The sequence below is a fragment of the Nicotiana tomentosiformis genome, chromosome 3, assembly GCF_000390325.3.
Source record: "Nicotiana tomentosiformis chromosome 3, ASM39032v3, whole genome shotgun sequence".
Taxonomy (NCBI): Eukaryota; Viridiplantae; Streptophyta; class Magnoliopsida; order Solanales; family Solanaceae; genus Nicotiana; species Nicotiana tomentosiformis.
This window is the reverse complement of record NC_090814.1, coordinates 95,482,535-95,497,804: the sequence shown is the minus strand read 5'-3', so window position 1 is coordinate 95,497,804 and position 15,270 is coordinate 95,482,535. Positions and strand designations below refer to the sequence as shown.

The 15,270-nt window shown below is 35.6% G+C and overlaps 2 protein-coding genes across 3 annotated transcripts; both read left to right on the top strand.

Moving 5' to 3' along the window:
- Window positions 1–1,169: 1,169 nt before the first annotated feature.
- Window positions 1,170–11,083, top strand: LOC104099337 (uncharacterized). 2 transcript variants are annotated; one of them, XM_009606291.4, is made up of 3 exons: window positions 1,170–2,157; window positions 10,475–10,563; window positions 10,664–11,083. In XM_009606291.4, exons 1-3 carry the CDS (start codon window positions 1,375–1,377, stop codon window positions 10,785–10,787), a joined length of 996 nt encoding a protein of 331 aa, XP_009604586.1. In that variant the 5' UTR covers window positions 1,170–1,374; the 3' UTR covers window positions 10,788–11,083. The 2 variants fall into 2 exon arrangements, with proteins under 2 accessions (XP_009604586.1, XP_009604588.1); XM_009606293.4 differs by having other exon boundaries at window positions 1,176–2,157; window positions 10,478–10,563.
- A 700-nt stretch (window positions 11,084–11,783) lies between these two features.
- On the top strand, window positions 11,784–14,107 carry LOC104099336 (transcription termination factor MTERF8, chloroplastic). Its single transcript, XM_009606289.4, has 2 exons — window positions 11,784–12,171; window positions 12,269–14,107. The coding sequence occupies exons 1-2, from the start codon at window positions 11,916–11,918 to the stop codon at window positions 13,576–13,578; spliced, it is 1,566 nt and encodes a 521-aa protein (XP_009604584.1). The 5' UTR covers window positions 11,784–11,915; the 3' UTR covers window positions 13,579–14,107.
- The last annotated feature ends 1,163 nt before the right edge of the window (window positions 14,108–15,270 follow it).

Sequence of the window (15,270 nt, the reverse complement as noted above, 5' to 3'; positions counted from 1 at the left end):
TTTTTGAAACATGTCTCATATAAATAGGAAAAGAGACAATGATAGGAGGGGAGATGATATTCATTTGTAAAGAACACATTTTGACTTAAAGATTCGGCTCATACCTGCTAGGAAACAAACATCACCTTTTCACTGAGATTCTTGTTCATGCTTTTCCATCAGCTTCGAGAATAACTTGAATATTCAAAGATCTGTCCATCACTCATTGTCACGAGGAAGATCCACGTATTCCATCCTTTATTGGGTGAATCATTCCTCCTATTTACTTAAATGTCATTTATTGTTGTTCATTATTATTGAATGTTACATTATTACTCATGATTCCCATAACATTCACTAATAGAAATTCGGCAAAAACCGACCAAGGTCGATCGACCAACTTTAATCGGTCAAAAAACCGACCAAAGTTGATCGGTTTTTCAATTTTTTTTACGAAACCGACCAACTTTGGTCGGTTTTCTTTGGCGCAAAAATGCAGAAAACTATTTTTGAGTCCCGCAAAATTTATTTTTCAAGAAACCGACCAACTTTGGTCGGGTTTTCAATTAAAATAAATAAAAATTAATATTAAAAAATCGACCAAAATTGGTCGGTTAATTCGGCCGGTCATTTAAGAAAATCGACCAACTTTGGTCGGTAATTTTACTTTTTAATAAAACCGACCAACTTTGGTCGGTTATTTTCGTGCGAAAATACAATTAAAGAGTATAAATCAAATAAAAGATAGTCTTAAAACAAAATGCACCAATGGTCTAGTGGTAGAATAGTATCCTGCCACAGTACAGACCCCGGTTCGATTCCCAGATGGTAAATATTTTGATTACATAATTAAAATACCGACCAACTTTGGTCGGGTTTTTTTTTCAATATTTATTTTTTAAATTTAATTGACCGACCAGATCCACACGATATTTATCTCTTCTATAAAAAATTCTCTCTAAGTATATTATTTTTAATTAAAATTAACCCTTATTCACATAAATTTAATTATTTGAACCCACATCAATATTTGTTTTTTTGGCTAAAGTTAAGACGTTAGAGAGTTAGGAGCTGAAACGCCCTCATGCGCAACTAAATTGACGGCTGCTATTATCCAGAAAAATGGTCGCCGTTACTCAGATACAAAAAAATTATTACTACTATTATTACTACTCTTTGGCTGTTCTTCCATGTTCCCTCAACCACTTACAAGCAACGTGTCAACTTCACGATATTTCAATTTTCATATCCTCCCTTCGCACATCCGATGGCGGCCTGTAATAGCTTTCGCTGTGCAATCATGGACTCTGTAAACCCTAAACCTGCTTTCCTACTCCAATCTACTCATTTCTGATAAAGCCCACCTCCGCCTCGTTTACCTTTCTCTCTTCGGCAATGCTCTGTTCAATTTCTACCCAGAAATCCGGCGCCAACTGGCTCGACCGGCTCCGATCATCAAAAGGTTTTTCCTTTGCCGACCACCACACTCCTAATGGATCCAATTCTAATTCTTCCCATGCCGAAACTCAACTAAGAGATAGTAGTAATAATAATGCCGGTTCAGAATCCAGCTCCGATCCAATTCGGTCCGGAAACGAACCGGTCCAAACTCCGACAGCACCAGGTAACAGGGGAGACGACGAACAACTGTGTAATGTAGTTACGAATGTTCTCTCCGAGCTCTTTTGTATGGGAGAATCAACTAGTTTCCCTAAATTCAATTTCAAAAAGGGCTCCCGCAAACAAACGAACCCTAGGTTTTGTGCTTCATCCGAAATCAACAATGCTGCGTCACCGATGAGCGATGAAAACAGTCGAGTGGAAATTAAGGATTCTAAGGTCAAGCTATTAGAGCAAGGGCATGATTTGAACTTAGTTGGAGAGGAGGACAAATCACAGGCCAATCTGTTGGGATTTTCGCGGACTGAAGTTATGGTGATAGATACGAGCTGTGCGCCGTGGAAATTTGAGAAATTGCTTTTTAGAAAGAAGAACGCGTGGAAGGTTCGCGATAAGAAGAGTAAGACGACAAGTGTGGGTAATAAGAAGAGGAAGAAAGCTGATGTGGTGAATGAGGATGTTAATGGCGAGAAGAAACAAAAGGTTGTAAGCGGGAAGGATGGTTGTGGTTCATCTAAGGATGAAAAAGGGGGAGTATGCAAGTTTCCGGTCAATGAAGTAAGTTCAATTAAACCAATTTTGCTGCTAATGATCATGTTTTGTTAAATGTTACTTGCGTTTTACTCATTAAGATGCTTTTTATGGAATGCAATTAAATACTGACATCTATATATGGCATGCATCGTGTTAGTGATGGGAGCCTTCTAATTATTCAGAATTCTTGTTATTCTGTGTTTTAGTATTGCAAGAATCAAGTTACATCTTGCATATCTTCTTGGTAGTTGATTGCAGTAAATGCACATGCAGAATGTATCTGCATATCAATTCAACTTATATTGCTTTGAGGTAATGGAACTGTACATGCCCAATTAAATGATGGCTATTGATATTCTCGTACAACCTTTGGCCTACATCATGAGCATAGAAAGGAATTTGCTCTCTTCCTGTGACATATTCGATCATGGTTTTCACTTGTCACGTGCACTTTGAATTTGAACGTAGATCACAATAGGAAAAAATGGCATTAATCATACTAAGCTAGCAAGCCCTGGGTTATTCTGCCGCTTAGTTATCAACCTAAGTATTGAAAAGGGTTGTCTCGCTGCCACAATGTTGTTTAATCTTGTGTTAAAGTTTAGCATATGCTGGTGCTACTTTCTGATGACTGAGGCACACCACATTTCTTTTAGAAGAAGCCTTGATTTGGGGTGCCTAACCTGCTATGGGTGTGTAACTGGATTAGCCTTTTCTAGTTCTCATATGGATTTCTGGCTCCGTTGCAAGTGAGAGCTGTGATCATGTATCTTGTACTACTTATTAGCCTTCAATTTCAAAATGATAATAGAGTTGCTATGCTGCTATTTCTAAGTCATATGTGTCATTCACCATACTTCATGTTTTTTTCAAAAAGTTCACAATAATAATGTGTTGGAGCTCTCTTCCTTCTCATAAAAAAAAATGCTGGAGCTCTCCTCTCTGATATTTATGGTAGCTTTTCTCGGTTTTCCTCTTGCCATATCGTGGGGTTGAAGATGTTCCTAGTCCCTAGATGTGCGGTCCACCGAATTCAAAATTGTTCTTTTTTTGTCAGAAGATGGTACTATGCACTTTTTTTTCGTTTTATGAACTATGTATAGTTATTTTTGACAATCTTTCTAATAATGACCATATTTGGTAATTACTGTCAAGTTTTTCCTTCTTGAACATGGAATTATTTCATTCTAGGCTGTAGTATGTTTCTTCAGCATCTGATTCATAGTTCAAGCTGTTTCATTCCGTTTGCAAGTCTATGCTTTCTGTGACCAAGCTCCATTATGTCGGAAGATCTGAATTTTGTTTTTTCGTGGTAGAAATTTGTGAGATTAGAGGTAAGATGCACTGAGATGAAAAACATTGCGTGATTTGGTAATCAACAATGTTTTGGCGGCATCGCTGGGACTTGAGTGCCAAAGAATTTTGCTGACATTGAGAAAGAACAACCTAGGTTGTTTTAGATATTTTTGTTCTTTGTTCACTTTTCTTTTCTTAATTCATTTTTTAACAGGTACTTTGAGTTAGTGAATTAATATCGACAAGATAACTAGATCTCATTAAATAATTGACAAACTAAAATGATGTGACATATAGTATTGTCCTTCAAATATTAGTGATAATGTGTACACTGCATTAGAATTTGGACTTTCTTGTTGATTATATATCCTATTATGCCATATCTTTAAATAGGTAAGTTCAGCACATGCGTTTATGATGAAATATTTTCATCCTATGTCTTTTTTTTCTTATTGATATGATTTTTGTTCTCTCATTTTTGCTTTAATAGAACTTCTTTTTCAAGTTTGTGAAGCTTTTTAAGTTTTGAAATTCCTTCCTTCTTTTGGTTGGTAAAAAAGTTATTTTTTGTCATAAAAAAAAGGAGACATTAGGTCTCCGGTATGTTGTTATTATTATTGAACTCAGGAAAGTGGTACTGGTTTCAGATATAATAAATATTTAATTTGCCAAATTACCATTAAGTACTACTAGAATATTTAACTTAATTTGTCATGGTGAGTCAAAAAAATTTGTTCGAAAGACTCTAAACCTATTAAGGCCTAATCCTAACTCGAAAAATCAACGTGATATTTCCATGTCCTGTTACAAGATTTTCATTCCTAAACCAAAATTTTATGGCATCAGAGTGCAGTTTTCAAATGGACATTCTTTTTTTCTTCTTTCTTGATAAGGAAATCAACATTCTTTTACTAATCATATATAAATAAGTGTGCAACTTGAGTCGAATAAGAAGAAGCATGATAAAACAATAATAAAAAAGAAACAAAGATTTAGATACTCTTGAAATATAGAAACGCCTGTCATATGCGAAGATGATATATTAAACATTTGGCTAAGTAAAATGAGGGCAGTACCATAAGGCTTCTATATCAATAAAATTCTAGAGGTTCATCTACCAAAAATATGTAATTGACACCCATAATATGCATTATCACACCCACTATTGTGACCTACTACCCTGTAACTATGTGTTAGGATATCTGCTATTTAATTTAAAAGTCCATGAAATAACTTCAGAATAATACCAACATCAGGACTTTAAGAATATATTGCACCATCAGGCAAAGCCATTTTCATAAAGTTTATGGAGGAATTTTCAGTATTTATTTAGCATATGATTAATTGGATTTACTCGATCCCACTTGTCCATACAAAATATTGCATATGCATCAGCTGCATGCTTGGAAAGTTAAGAGAAGCAAAAGACTTATCAAGTCAGTTGACATTAAGGTAATCGTGATGACGAGCTAAAATCCATTCAGTGTAAGGCTCATTGTAAATATTCCCTTACTTGCCAATACCATACAGTTGTGTCACATGAATTTAACTTTCTCCAAGATATCTTTAGAGAGTCGTTGAATCATTTGTGTCCTCTTCCTATAATCTTAAAGGTTGTATCGACTTTTCAATATCCCTTGTAGCAGCCTCACTAGGAACCACTGCATTTGGATAGAGAGTGAAAAACTCCGATAGGACTCTGCCAACCTACATGTGCTTTATGATCCAACAAACATTAGTGGAAAGCTGAAGCTTACATAATTAAGATATTCTTTCAAATATTAGTTAGTATTCTCATATGCAAAACTCCAAAATTTTACAGAACAAAGTAATTACACCAAATTTAAGACTCAAATAACTATATTACTCTCGTGCTTCTTTAGGAGTATCTGTTAGCTTCACTTCTCGTCAACAATCAACCCGAAGCATAGGAAAAATGGTGCACTAATAGTCCTTTAAGTTTTTAAAAATGGTGCACTTTTAGACCAAGCAAACTATTTTCTGTCTATTTTGAACGGAGTTACTCTGCCACTAAAAAAGATACAAATAAAAGAAGGGAAATCCCCTTGTGAAAACACATCGGAATCAAAAAACATAAATGAACCCGTGTGATCAAGAAAACTACGTATGAAGAAGCAGAAGCACCCTCAATAAGGTAAATCTAAGTTGGAGAAACGATCTTCAAGAGCAGGTGCGCATAGGGGCTGCACTAGTTCGGTCAAAAACAAGGGCCCAATTTAACCGGGGCCATTGGAAGTGTTCTAGTAAAAGTTCAGGTTACTTTTACTCTACTGCAATTGAGAAAATGGGCGTAATTCTAGAAAAGAAGTTATATCACCAACTTAGAAAAATATGAGCGTTGTAGAAAGCTTGTGAAAGTTCGACATGATTAGCTTAGAATTCTCATCTTATTTGTGCTTCGGGTTGCTTGTTGACAAGAAGTGAAATAACATATGCTCCTAAAGAACCACGAGAACAACATAGTTATTTGAGTCTTAAATTCGGTGTAATGATTTTGTTCTGTGAAGTCTTGGGATTCATATGAGAATGCTAACTATTACTTCCTCTGTTCCAATTTATGTGAACTTATTTGACTGGGCACAAAGTTTAATAAAGGATGAAGAATTTTAAAATTTGTGGTCCAAAACAAGCCATAACATTTGTCTGGTTATAATTCTTTTGAAACTTGTGGTGTTAAACAAACTAGAATGGTTGTGTGGCTATAAAAGCTTCTCATTAAGGGTATAATTGGAAGTTTAAGTTAAATTATTTTCAAATTTTAGAAAGAGGTCATTCTTTTTGGAGTATACTAAAAAGGAAATAGGTTCACATAAACTGAAATAGAGGGAGTATTTGAAAGAATATTTGAGTTCTGGAAGCTTCAGCTTCCCCAAGATGTTTGTTGGATGTCGGTTCCTACTAACACTTGTGGAACACATGTAGTTTGGCATAGTCCTCCTGGAGTTTTTTACTTTCTGTCTAAATGCAGTGGTTGCTATAGAGGATATTGAAAAGCTGATACAACCTTTAAGATTATATAGGAAGATAGAAAAATTTAGCGACTCTTTTAGGAATACTTGGGAGAAAGTCAGACTCATGTGACAGAGCTACATAGTATTGACAAGTAATAGAACATGTGCAATGAGTTTTGCACTGAAACATACAATTAAATAAATTTTAGCTCATCATTGCAATTATTTTGAATGTCAGAGAAATTGACTTGATAAGTCTTTTGCTTCTATTAACTTTTTAAGTATGCAACTGATGCATATGCAATATTTTGTACGGATAAGTGGGATCGAGTAAATCCGGCTAATTATATGCTAAATAAATACTTGGGATTCCTCCATGAACTTTTATGGAAGTGGCTTTGCCCAAAGGTGCAATATGTTTACTCGAAGTTCTGAGATTGACATAATTCTGAAGTTATTTCATGAATTTTTAAGTTGACAGATAGCCTGACACATAATTACAAAGCAACAGATATTAATAGTGGGTGTGATTATGCATATTTTAGGGCCAATTACATATTTTTGGTGGATAAACCTTATGATTTTTTTTGGTAAAAAAGCCTTATGGTACTGCCCTCGTTTTACTTAGCCGATTATTTAATATATCATCTCTGCATATGACATGTGCTCCCTTTATTTTAAGAGTATCTAAATCCTTATTTCTTTTTAATTAACGTTGTTATGTCATGCTCTTTTTCTTATTCGACTCAAGTTGCACATTTATTTATACATCATTAATAAAAAAAAAAGGCAAAATACATAGATTGCCACCTGAACTATGGACCAAATCCTTGTTACACACTTTCTGACGCCGAAAATTATTTTACGTACTCAACCTTTTAAAAGTGTGCCTATGACACACTACTTTTGTAGTTAACCAGTCTCACAAAACATCTCTATACCACGCACCAATGAGGTTGCGACACGTGTCCTCGACTTAAAAAAATTAATACTTAGAATTGCAAATCTACCCTCGTCTTCTTCCTTCTTAGGTCTGTAACTTATTTTTGGATTCAGCTCTCTTTTAGTTACTTTTTTTTTAATTCAAAGCCACCCCTAATCAGTTTCAATTTTCCATTCATTCCAAACATCAGATTCAGCTTTGTGCAAGTGTTTCCATCAAGGACCTATAACACCCACTTGAATTTGAACATGAAATTTCATATTCAAATGTAATTTTTCGACTTCAACCTTTGAAGCTTTGCCGGCAATGGTGGCTTGAACATTACTCCACCCAAATCTTTCTTAAACAGTGATTGCAATTCAATTTTCGATCTCGACGACACCACACTTTCTTTAAAAAAAATTGATTTTAATGTAATAGACTTGAGGTTTGGGTTTCATTGTTCGAGCCACAGATAAAATTCAATTTCTAACTCGAATTTGTAGTTCACATCACTGGGTAACAATTGTTTGGTTGAATTTCGAATCAACTGCTGATTTCAAAGGCTTCACTGGTGAACATAATGTAAAAATAATTACTGGGTTCTGGGTTGATGCGAATTTGAGATCTAACGCTTTAAGTGGATTGTTTACTGCTTGGAGTTGATTAGGAACTAATTCCTTGAGCTTAAAAATATTTGAATGGACGGATTGAAGGAGGCATTCTGAACTTCCATTGTTGAGTTTTTATGAGTTCAAAACCCAGTTAAAGTTTTAAGTTTTTTTTTTTTCTTTCAATTTTAAGTAATTTTTTGAGCTCACTCGCCCTTTTTCTGTGTATAAGAAGCGAGTGCCAGCTAAGCAAAGTGGTGTGTCATAGATACACTTTTGAAAGGCTGAGTGTGTAAGGCGTCAGAAAGTGTGTAACAAGGATTTGGCTTATAGTTCAGGTGATAACTTATATATTTTGCCATAAAAAAATGTTGGTTTCCTTATCAGAAAAGAAAGGAATGCTGATTTGAAAACTGCACTCTGATGCAATAACTTTAGTTTAGGAATGAAAATTTTTTAACAGAACAAATAAACATTACATTGTGTTTTCGAGTTAGGCTTAGGTCTTAACAAGTTCAGATCAAGATAGATTGACATACCATGACACATTAAGTTAAATATTCTAGTTGTAATTAACAGTAATTTGGCAACTTAGGTATTTACTATATCTAGATTATATATGAAAGAACAACTTTCATATGTGCACAACTACCACCTTCTCCATTGTCAACATTGATAACAACATACTCGAACCGGAGGCCTCATAATCTCTCTTTTTATGACAAGAAACAACTTTTTACAAACAAAAGAGGAAAGAATTTATAAACTTAGAATAAAGAGAAGTTCTATTAAAGTAAAAAATGAGAGAACAAAAACCATACAAGTAGGAATATAAAGAAAACCATGAAGATGCCTCATCATAAGTCATGTGCTAAGCCTGAACATACCTATTTAGAGGTATGCCATGATAGAATATATAATATATAAAGAAGTCCAAATCTGATGCAATGAATACACTATCATTGATATTTGAAGGATAATACTATACAACACGTCATTTTAGTTTGTTGTTTATTTAACAAGATCTAGTTATCTCTTTAATTACAATTCACTAACCCAAAGTACATGTTGAAAGATCAAATAAGATAAAGAAAAGTCAACAAAGGAAAACAAAAATATCTAATACAACCTAGGTTGTTCTTTCTTAATGCCGCCAAAACATTATTGATTCCCAAAATACCATATTGATTTTGGAGTTTTTTTCTGATGACCAAACTCCACTGACAAAAATTGATGGAATCTGGTTTCTAAGATGCTCTGCTGGAAATTTGCGGGATCCTTTCTTTAATTCTCATTAAAATGGCTGGAGGTTGGTTTATAAGATCTTATTTCACAGTTACTCACATCCTTCCTACTTTTATGCAGATGCTAAGTTTAAAAAGAACACAGCGGGTCTCAAGTACTGATGTTGCTTTTTCCCGAGATATATTTGCTTAATAGTACTCCTACTAGTAGTATCTTCATTGGCAGATTCATCAATGCTATTTTCTTCAACTCAATCTTGTCACTGTTTACTTGCATAGTGGAAGTTATATACACACATAAAATACAACACAGACAAAAATTTGTTTGTGTGTCTATATAAAATAATAATAAGTAAATGTATATTTAATTTGTTAATAGAAGTTCATTATCTTGAACTTCTAATTTGTTAATAGAAGTCCATAATCTGGAATTTCACATGCATAAAGGAATCAGAAGCCAATAGATCTTTTGCATACATTTAAGTGGAGAAGGGTTGATTAACTGTAGACATTAGGCAATCTTGTTGGCCCTGGTACCCGGGGCCGGCTCCATAGTAATAAGGGGTAAGGCGTGTGCCTTATTTGGGGGCCCCATTTTTTAAAAATAATAAGTTTATAAGTATTTAAAAAATAATATTTAGTATTTTTAATATAAAAGAAAGAAAACTTACTTAAAAATGGGTAGATGAATACTTTTCCCAATGTTTCAGTTTTCCACTTTTTACTCCGTCATTAGAATTTTTGCTTTCTCTTCCTTAATTTGTCCAAGTCAATCTTTATTTTTTCTAATCTCTTCATATCTCAGAAAATCGTATATATTTTTTGTCTTTTTCTTTGATATTCTTACTCACTTTCTTTCTCCAAGATTTCATTAGTCGCCTTTTTTCTCAAAGATTTCATTATTTCAAGTGTTCAACAATACTTTTAAGTTTTCAATAGTTCTATACTTCTATTGCTTTGTAAAATCTTATCTAAGATCAACAATATCTCAAGAAAGATTAAATGAGTTGGTTATATTGTCAATTGAACATGAACTATTAGAGAAAATCGATTGTAAAAAAAATTATTAACAATTTTGTATCTCAGAAAATTAGAAGAATAAACTTCAAATAAAAATATATCTTATAACTTTCTTAAAAAGATATAGGCCCCATATTAAACTACGGCTTTAGGCCCCGTATGTGCTTGAGCCGCACTTGCTGGTACCTAGTGCTTATCGGTAGCTGGTTTGGTTTTAACATAAGAATATTATTTCAATCATTTTTAGGTTGTCTTGACTTGTACTGTCTTATGCAGAAGATTTGGTTGAATGATGAATTGGAAGAAACTTGTAGAAGGACATCTGATACTGTTGGCCAGGCTTCCAAAAAGAAACAAGGGAACCTGTAAGAATTTTGAAGTTGTAATTTTTGTCTTCCTTCTTGTTTTTTTGGGTATGTGAGCCAAACTTCAAGGTCTGATAATTTTCTTTTCTGGGTCTCACAGAAAATTAAAGAAGGCATCTTCGTCAGTTGTTCTAATTAAGAGCATCCCAACAAGTAAGAAAAATGGAACAGGCGCTGCTAAGAATTGTCTGAAGCCATCTCATCGACAGTACCAGGCTCAATAATCAACTAAACACACTTGTGTCACTGCAAATTCATCTGTACCTTGCTTCTGGAGTAATGTAGCATGATTTCCAGAAACAAATACTCCACTATATAATGTGCAGAGAATTGAGCAGGAAGAATTATATGAGTACCAGTGCGCAGAGAAATTGAACAATTCTTTGCGGCAATTCTTTATTGATGTAACGCTTTGTTCTGCTTATTAGGATGCAAACGTTCTAGCTATCATGTAAATTGCCTCGTTGCTCAAGTCGAATTATTTCAGTATATTTTCTCAAAGATATCATTTTTTCCTGGAGATGTGAGGCTGCTGATAAGTGTTACTACTAAATATTTGCAATTCTGCCAGATGAATATGTTTGAGGACTAGTCCAGTTAAGTGCCAGCCGAAGCTTCCCATTTTTTGCAATGTACCAGGTTTCTTGTTCTACAATTTCTCCCTGCTTTAGAAAATATTCAATAATTAATAACCTATTTCGCGTCAAAGCTTGGGGATAAAATGGCGGAAAACCACACTTTGGTCCCTGGAGGTTGATTTTATAACGCAATTCCAATTCTTTTGATTATTATATGGCAATTTTCATAAAAGATCGGTAAAGAAAAAACACTGAATAACCGTAAATGAAACACAGGAGCTTTTATAGTGTCATTTTCTATTCAAATTATAATTTATCTTAGGAGATCATATCCTCCTTTGCTTTGTTCTTATTTTATTAAAATAAATTAAGTTAATTATATTACTACATATTTTTCCTTTTGTTTGTTGGTCCTCCTTATTTTGACTTTAGTAGATTAATAGTTAATATTTGGGTCATACTCTAGGAAATATTGTTCAATATTTACTTTCGGTGACATAACTCAGTATCTTATGGACAAACTTTTTTATGTCAATATATATATATACTTTATCAGATGGAACGTGTAAAATTGTTTGAAATTAACGTACTTTGGCGCGCCGGTATATATACCCAATTATAAAATAACTTTTTTACCCCGTTTCTAGTTGGAGACTGACACTATAGGAGCCACAGCGTAATCCTCTTGCTTTGTAGGCTATAGCTTGAACTAACTTCATCTTCTACCTTATCGCTAAGCAACAGTTTCAGTGTTGCTTCCTCTGCGGCTCTGCCATGTCGACACCAACGAAATCGTTTCCTCTTTCGCCTTCTCCTTCCTGCTTCTCCCATGCTTTATCTCCCCCTATACGAACTCTCTTTCCTTCAGCTTTGCTCCCTTCTCAGAAGCTCACATTTGCCGCTAACACTTCACAGAAACCAGATAAACTACCTTTACACTTTCTGGGTCCTCAAGATTCCACGCTTTTACTGCTCAAATGCAACGCCCTCGCCATCAACGACAGCTCTACCAATTCTTTCGTGGATTCAGGTGAGTTTCGCTGTCTCTGAGTTCAATTTTCAAACACCTCATGTGCTTCTATGATTGTTCATTTCTTTAACTGCGGATGATACTCTATTTTTCTCAGGGCTGATGCTATATTCTCTCTTTCAAGAAATTGGGTTCAATGAGAGAGATACTGAAGCCCTTTTGGACGCCCACCCTGTAGTCAAACTCACGCCCTTCCAATCCATACGTACACGAATTCATTCTTTGCAGTCCCTTGGTGTCAGTGGACTTGCTCTTTCCCGATTGATCGTGAAAAGACCGGATGTTTTAACAGCTCAGGAAATCAATGCCTTCGTTTGTTTTCTTCTCAGTGATGAATTGGAATTGGCAGGAAAGATCAAACCTTCACAAATTGAACATCTTTTTAACTCAACAGAACCGAGGTTTCTTGCAGGATTTGAAGCAAAGGTTAGATTGTTACTCCAACTTGGGATGCCCCAAGAAAAGATTGCTCACGTTCTCAACAATGCCAACTTAACCAAGGCTTTTTGTCTCAAATCATTTGAAGATGTAGAAAGATTGCTCACTTTCTTGAACCGTTTTGGTGGTGTTGATTTGATTCTTCGCCGTCCAGCGCTTCTCAATTATGACCTTGACGCGCAGTTGATTCCCAGGATAGGGTTCCTATTCGAGCTGAGTGGAGGTGATGAGGCTGGAACTGCAACCGTGTTGCGTAAGTTGCCATTTGTTGTAGCATACAGTGTTGACCACTTAAAAGATCATGTAGAGTTCTTCAAATCATTCGCTGGATTAAGTGAGGAGGAGATTTTTCGAATTGTTCTAGTTTATCCCAATATGTTTAGCGCCAGCAGGAAAAGGAAATTGCATCCTCGAATTGATTTTCTTAAGCAATGTGGGTTGAGTTCACATGATATATTCAGGTTCTTAATAAAAGCCCCTTTGTTTCTAAGTCTGTCATTTGAGGGAAATCTTGCTTTCAAGCTGGTCTTTTTGGTGAAGATTGGATATAAGAATAATACCAAGGAATTGGCAATGGCAATGGGAGCTGTTACCAGGACTAGCTGCAAAAATATGCAAGAGCTTATTGGGGTATTTTTGAACTACGGCTTGACTTTTGATGACATTCTGGAGATGAGCGTGAAGCATCCGCAGGTATTACAGTACAATCATGAGTCATTGGAGGAGAAGCTGGACTACTTGGTTGAGGAGATGGGTCGTGAAGTTGGCGAACTATTGGCTTTTCCTGCATTTCTTGGGTACAAGCTTGACGGAAGGATTAAACACAGGTACGAGGAGAAGAAAAAAATCTTAGGTGAAGGCATGTCGCTCAATAAACTCCTGAGTGTATCTGCAGCAAGATTCTCAACAAAAAGCAAGAGGAAGCAACGAGTTCCTGCCATTAATCGCCTCAATGAGAGTGATGACTGATTGGAATGAGTTATGGTACATATTTGTTGTCCTAATCATGTGAAAACCTGTATTAAATGTTAAACCCAAGGGTTTGATGGTTCCGCTAGATCAGTTCAGTTTTGAGGATTCCCGGTTTTGCTTCCTTTGCCTGAGTGCGGAATGTGCGTGTGGACATATTTGCAGGGGAATGGAAGAACTTATGGACAACACCGTCTTTCAATTGCTGAGCACTGAATGATGGGGTAGTGGTGTTCTACATGGCTGAGTGAGGACATGATTTTAACTTTTAGGTTGTCTTTCTATAATAGATAGGTGACCGTCCTTGCGTTATTGGTAAACTCAGGGCTTTTTATGAACTAGTGATCATACATTAGTGCAAGTGTTCAATACAGCTTTGTATCACAAGTTCACAACTGAAAATTGACAGCAGACTGAAACTGCTGTTTCTGTTGAAGATGTACAACAGAGCTGCTGAAAAGCTAATGCACTTTGATATCGACACTCTTTAAATGTAAATCAGTAATATATATTGCAAATTTCTGAACTATCTGATGCCTATATTTCCTCTTATATATTGGTGCATATGTGCGTTTTAAATACAAATTATACAGTTATACTAGGAGACAAGAGTGGGTTGCTCTAGTGGTGAGCACCCTCCACTTCCAACCAAGAGGTTGTGAGTTCGAGTCACCCCAAGAGCAAGGTAGGGAGTTCTTGGAGGGAGGGAGCCGAGGGTCTATCGGAAACAGCCTCTCTACCCCAGGGTAGGGGTAAGGTATGCGTACAAACTACCCTCCCCAGACCCCACTAGTGGGATTATACTGGGTTGTTGTTGTTGTTGTACAGTTATACTAGGAAAATAATGACGTAATGGGAGTTGTTTTGAATTTTGTCTTCATTTTGGGTGTCTTTGTTTTCTGTGATTTGATCCATGAAAATTGAGTTGGTTCCCTGAGTCCTATTGTTCATTCGGATTTTGAACTGATGCACAAGATTCGATAATGCCTCGACTATATAGATCATATTCTCTAACTGGAGACACAATAACTTTGTGGATTTGTTGCAGAATTGCTGTGGCTATAAACCATGGATTCATATCTGATTCTCATCAAATGGGCTTATCTCAAGCTTGTCAGAAACATCATATTACTGTGGCCCTTAAGGTGGGTTTTCCTCTCTTTTTTGTTTGGGTCTACTTTAATGTTGGCACTTGTTTTTTCAGCGTTCATATAAAGTTCGAGACTCATTTCTCGTCAGTGAAGTCTTACCCTCTGGGCCTCTCCAGAGTCATATTTTGATGTCCGTATCTGAGATTTCATTGAAGATGTTCAGTAAATTCATTTCCATCAAAAGTTGCTTCTTTTTCAGAAGTCATTTACGAAGTTAACTTATATGTCATTTCAAATTTCTTTTGGGAGGGGTTTATGTTGAACATGTATTGACATCTGTGCTGTTCTTTGTTCAGTGTCTTCTTCATTAGCACCTTCTTGGATTGACTGGGATGACAGTTTCTCCTTCCGAGTCTGTATATATTAATCCGGTCAAAGAAAACCAGTTGTAAGAATTGTGGCAGTGCATGAAACCAGTTTTTTAACATTGTGTATGAAGACCTGACTAGTCTTGGTATTTCTTTTGTAGTAATTCAACACAGCTGATTTCTGTTTCTTCAACTTGATTAACATCCACATCACATAAAAACTTCGTCGCTCT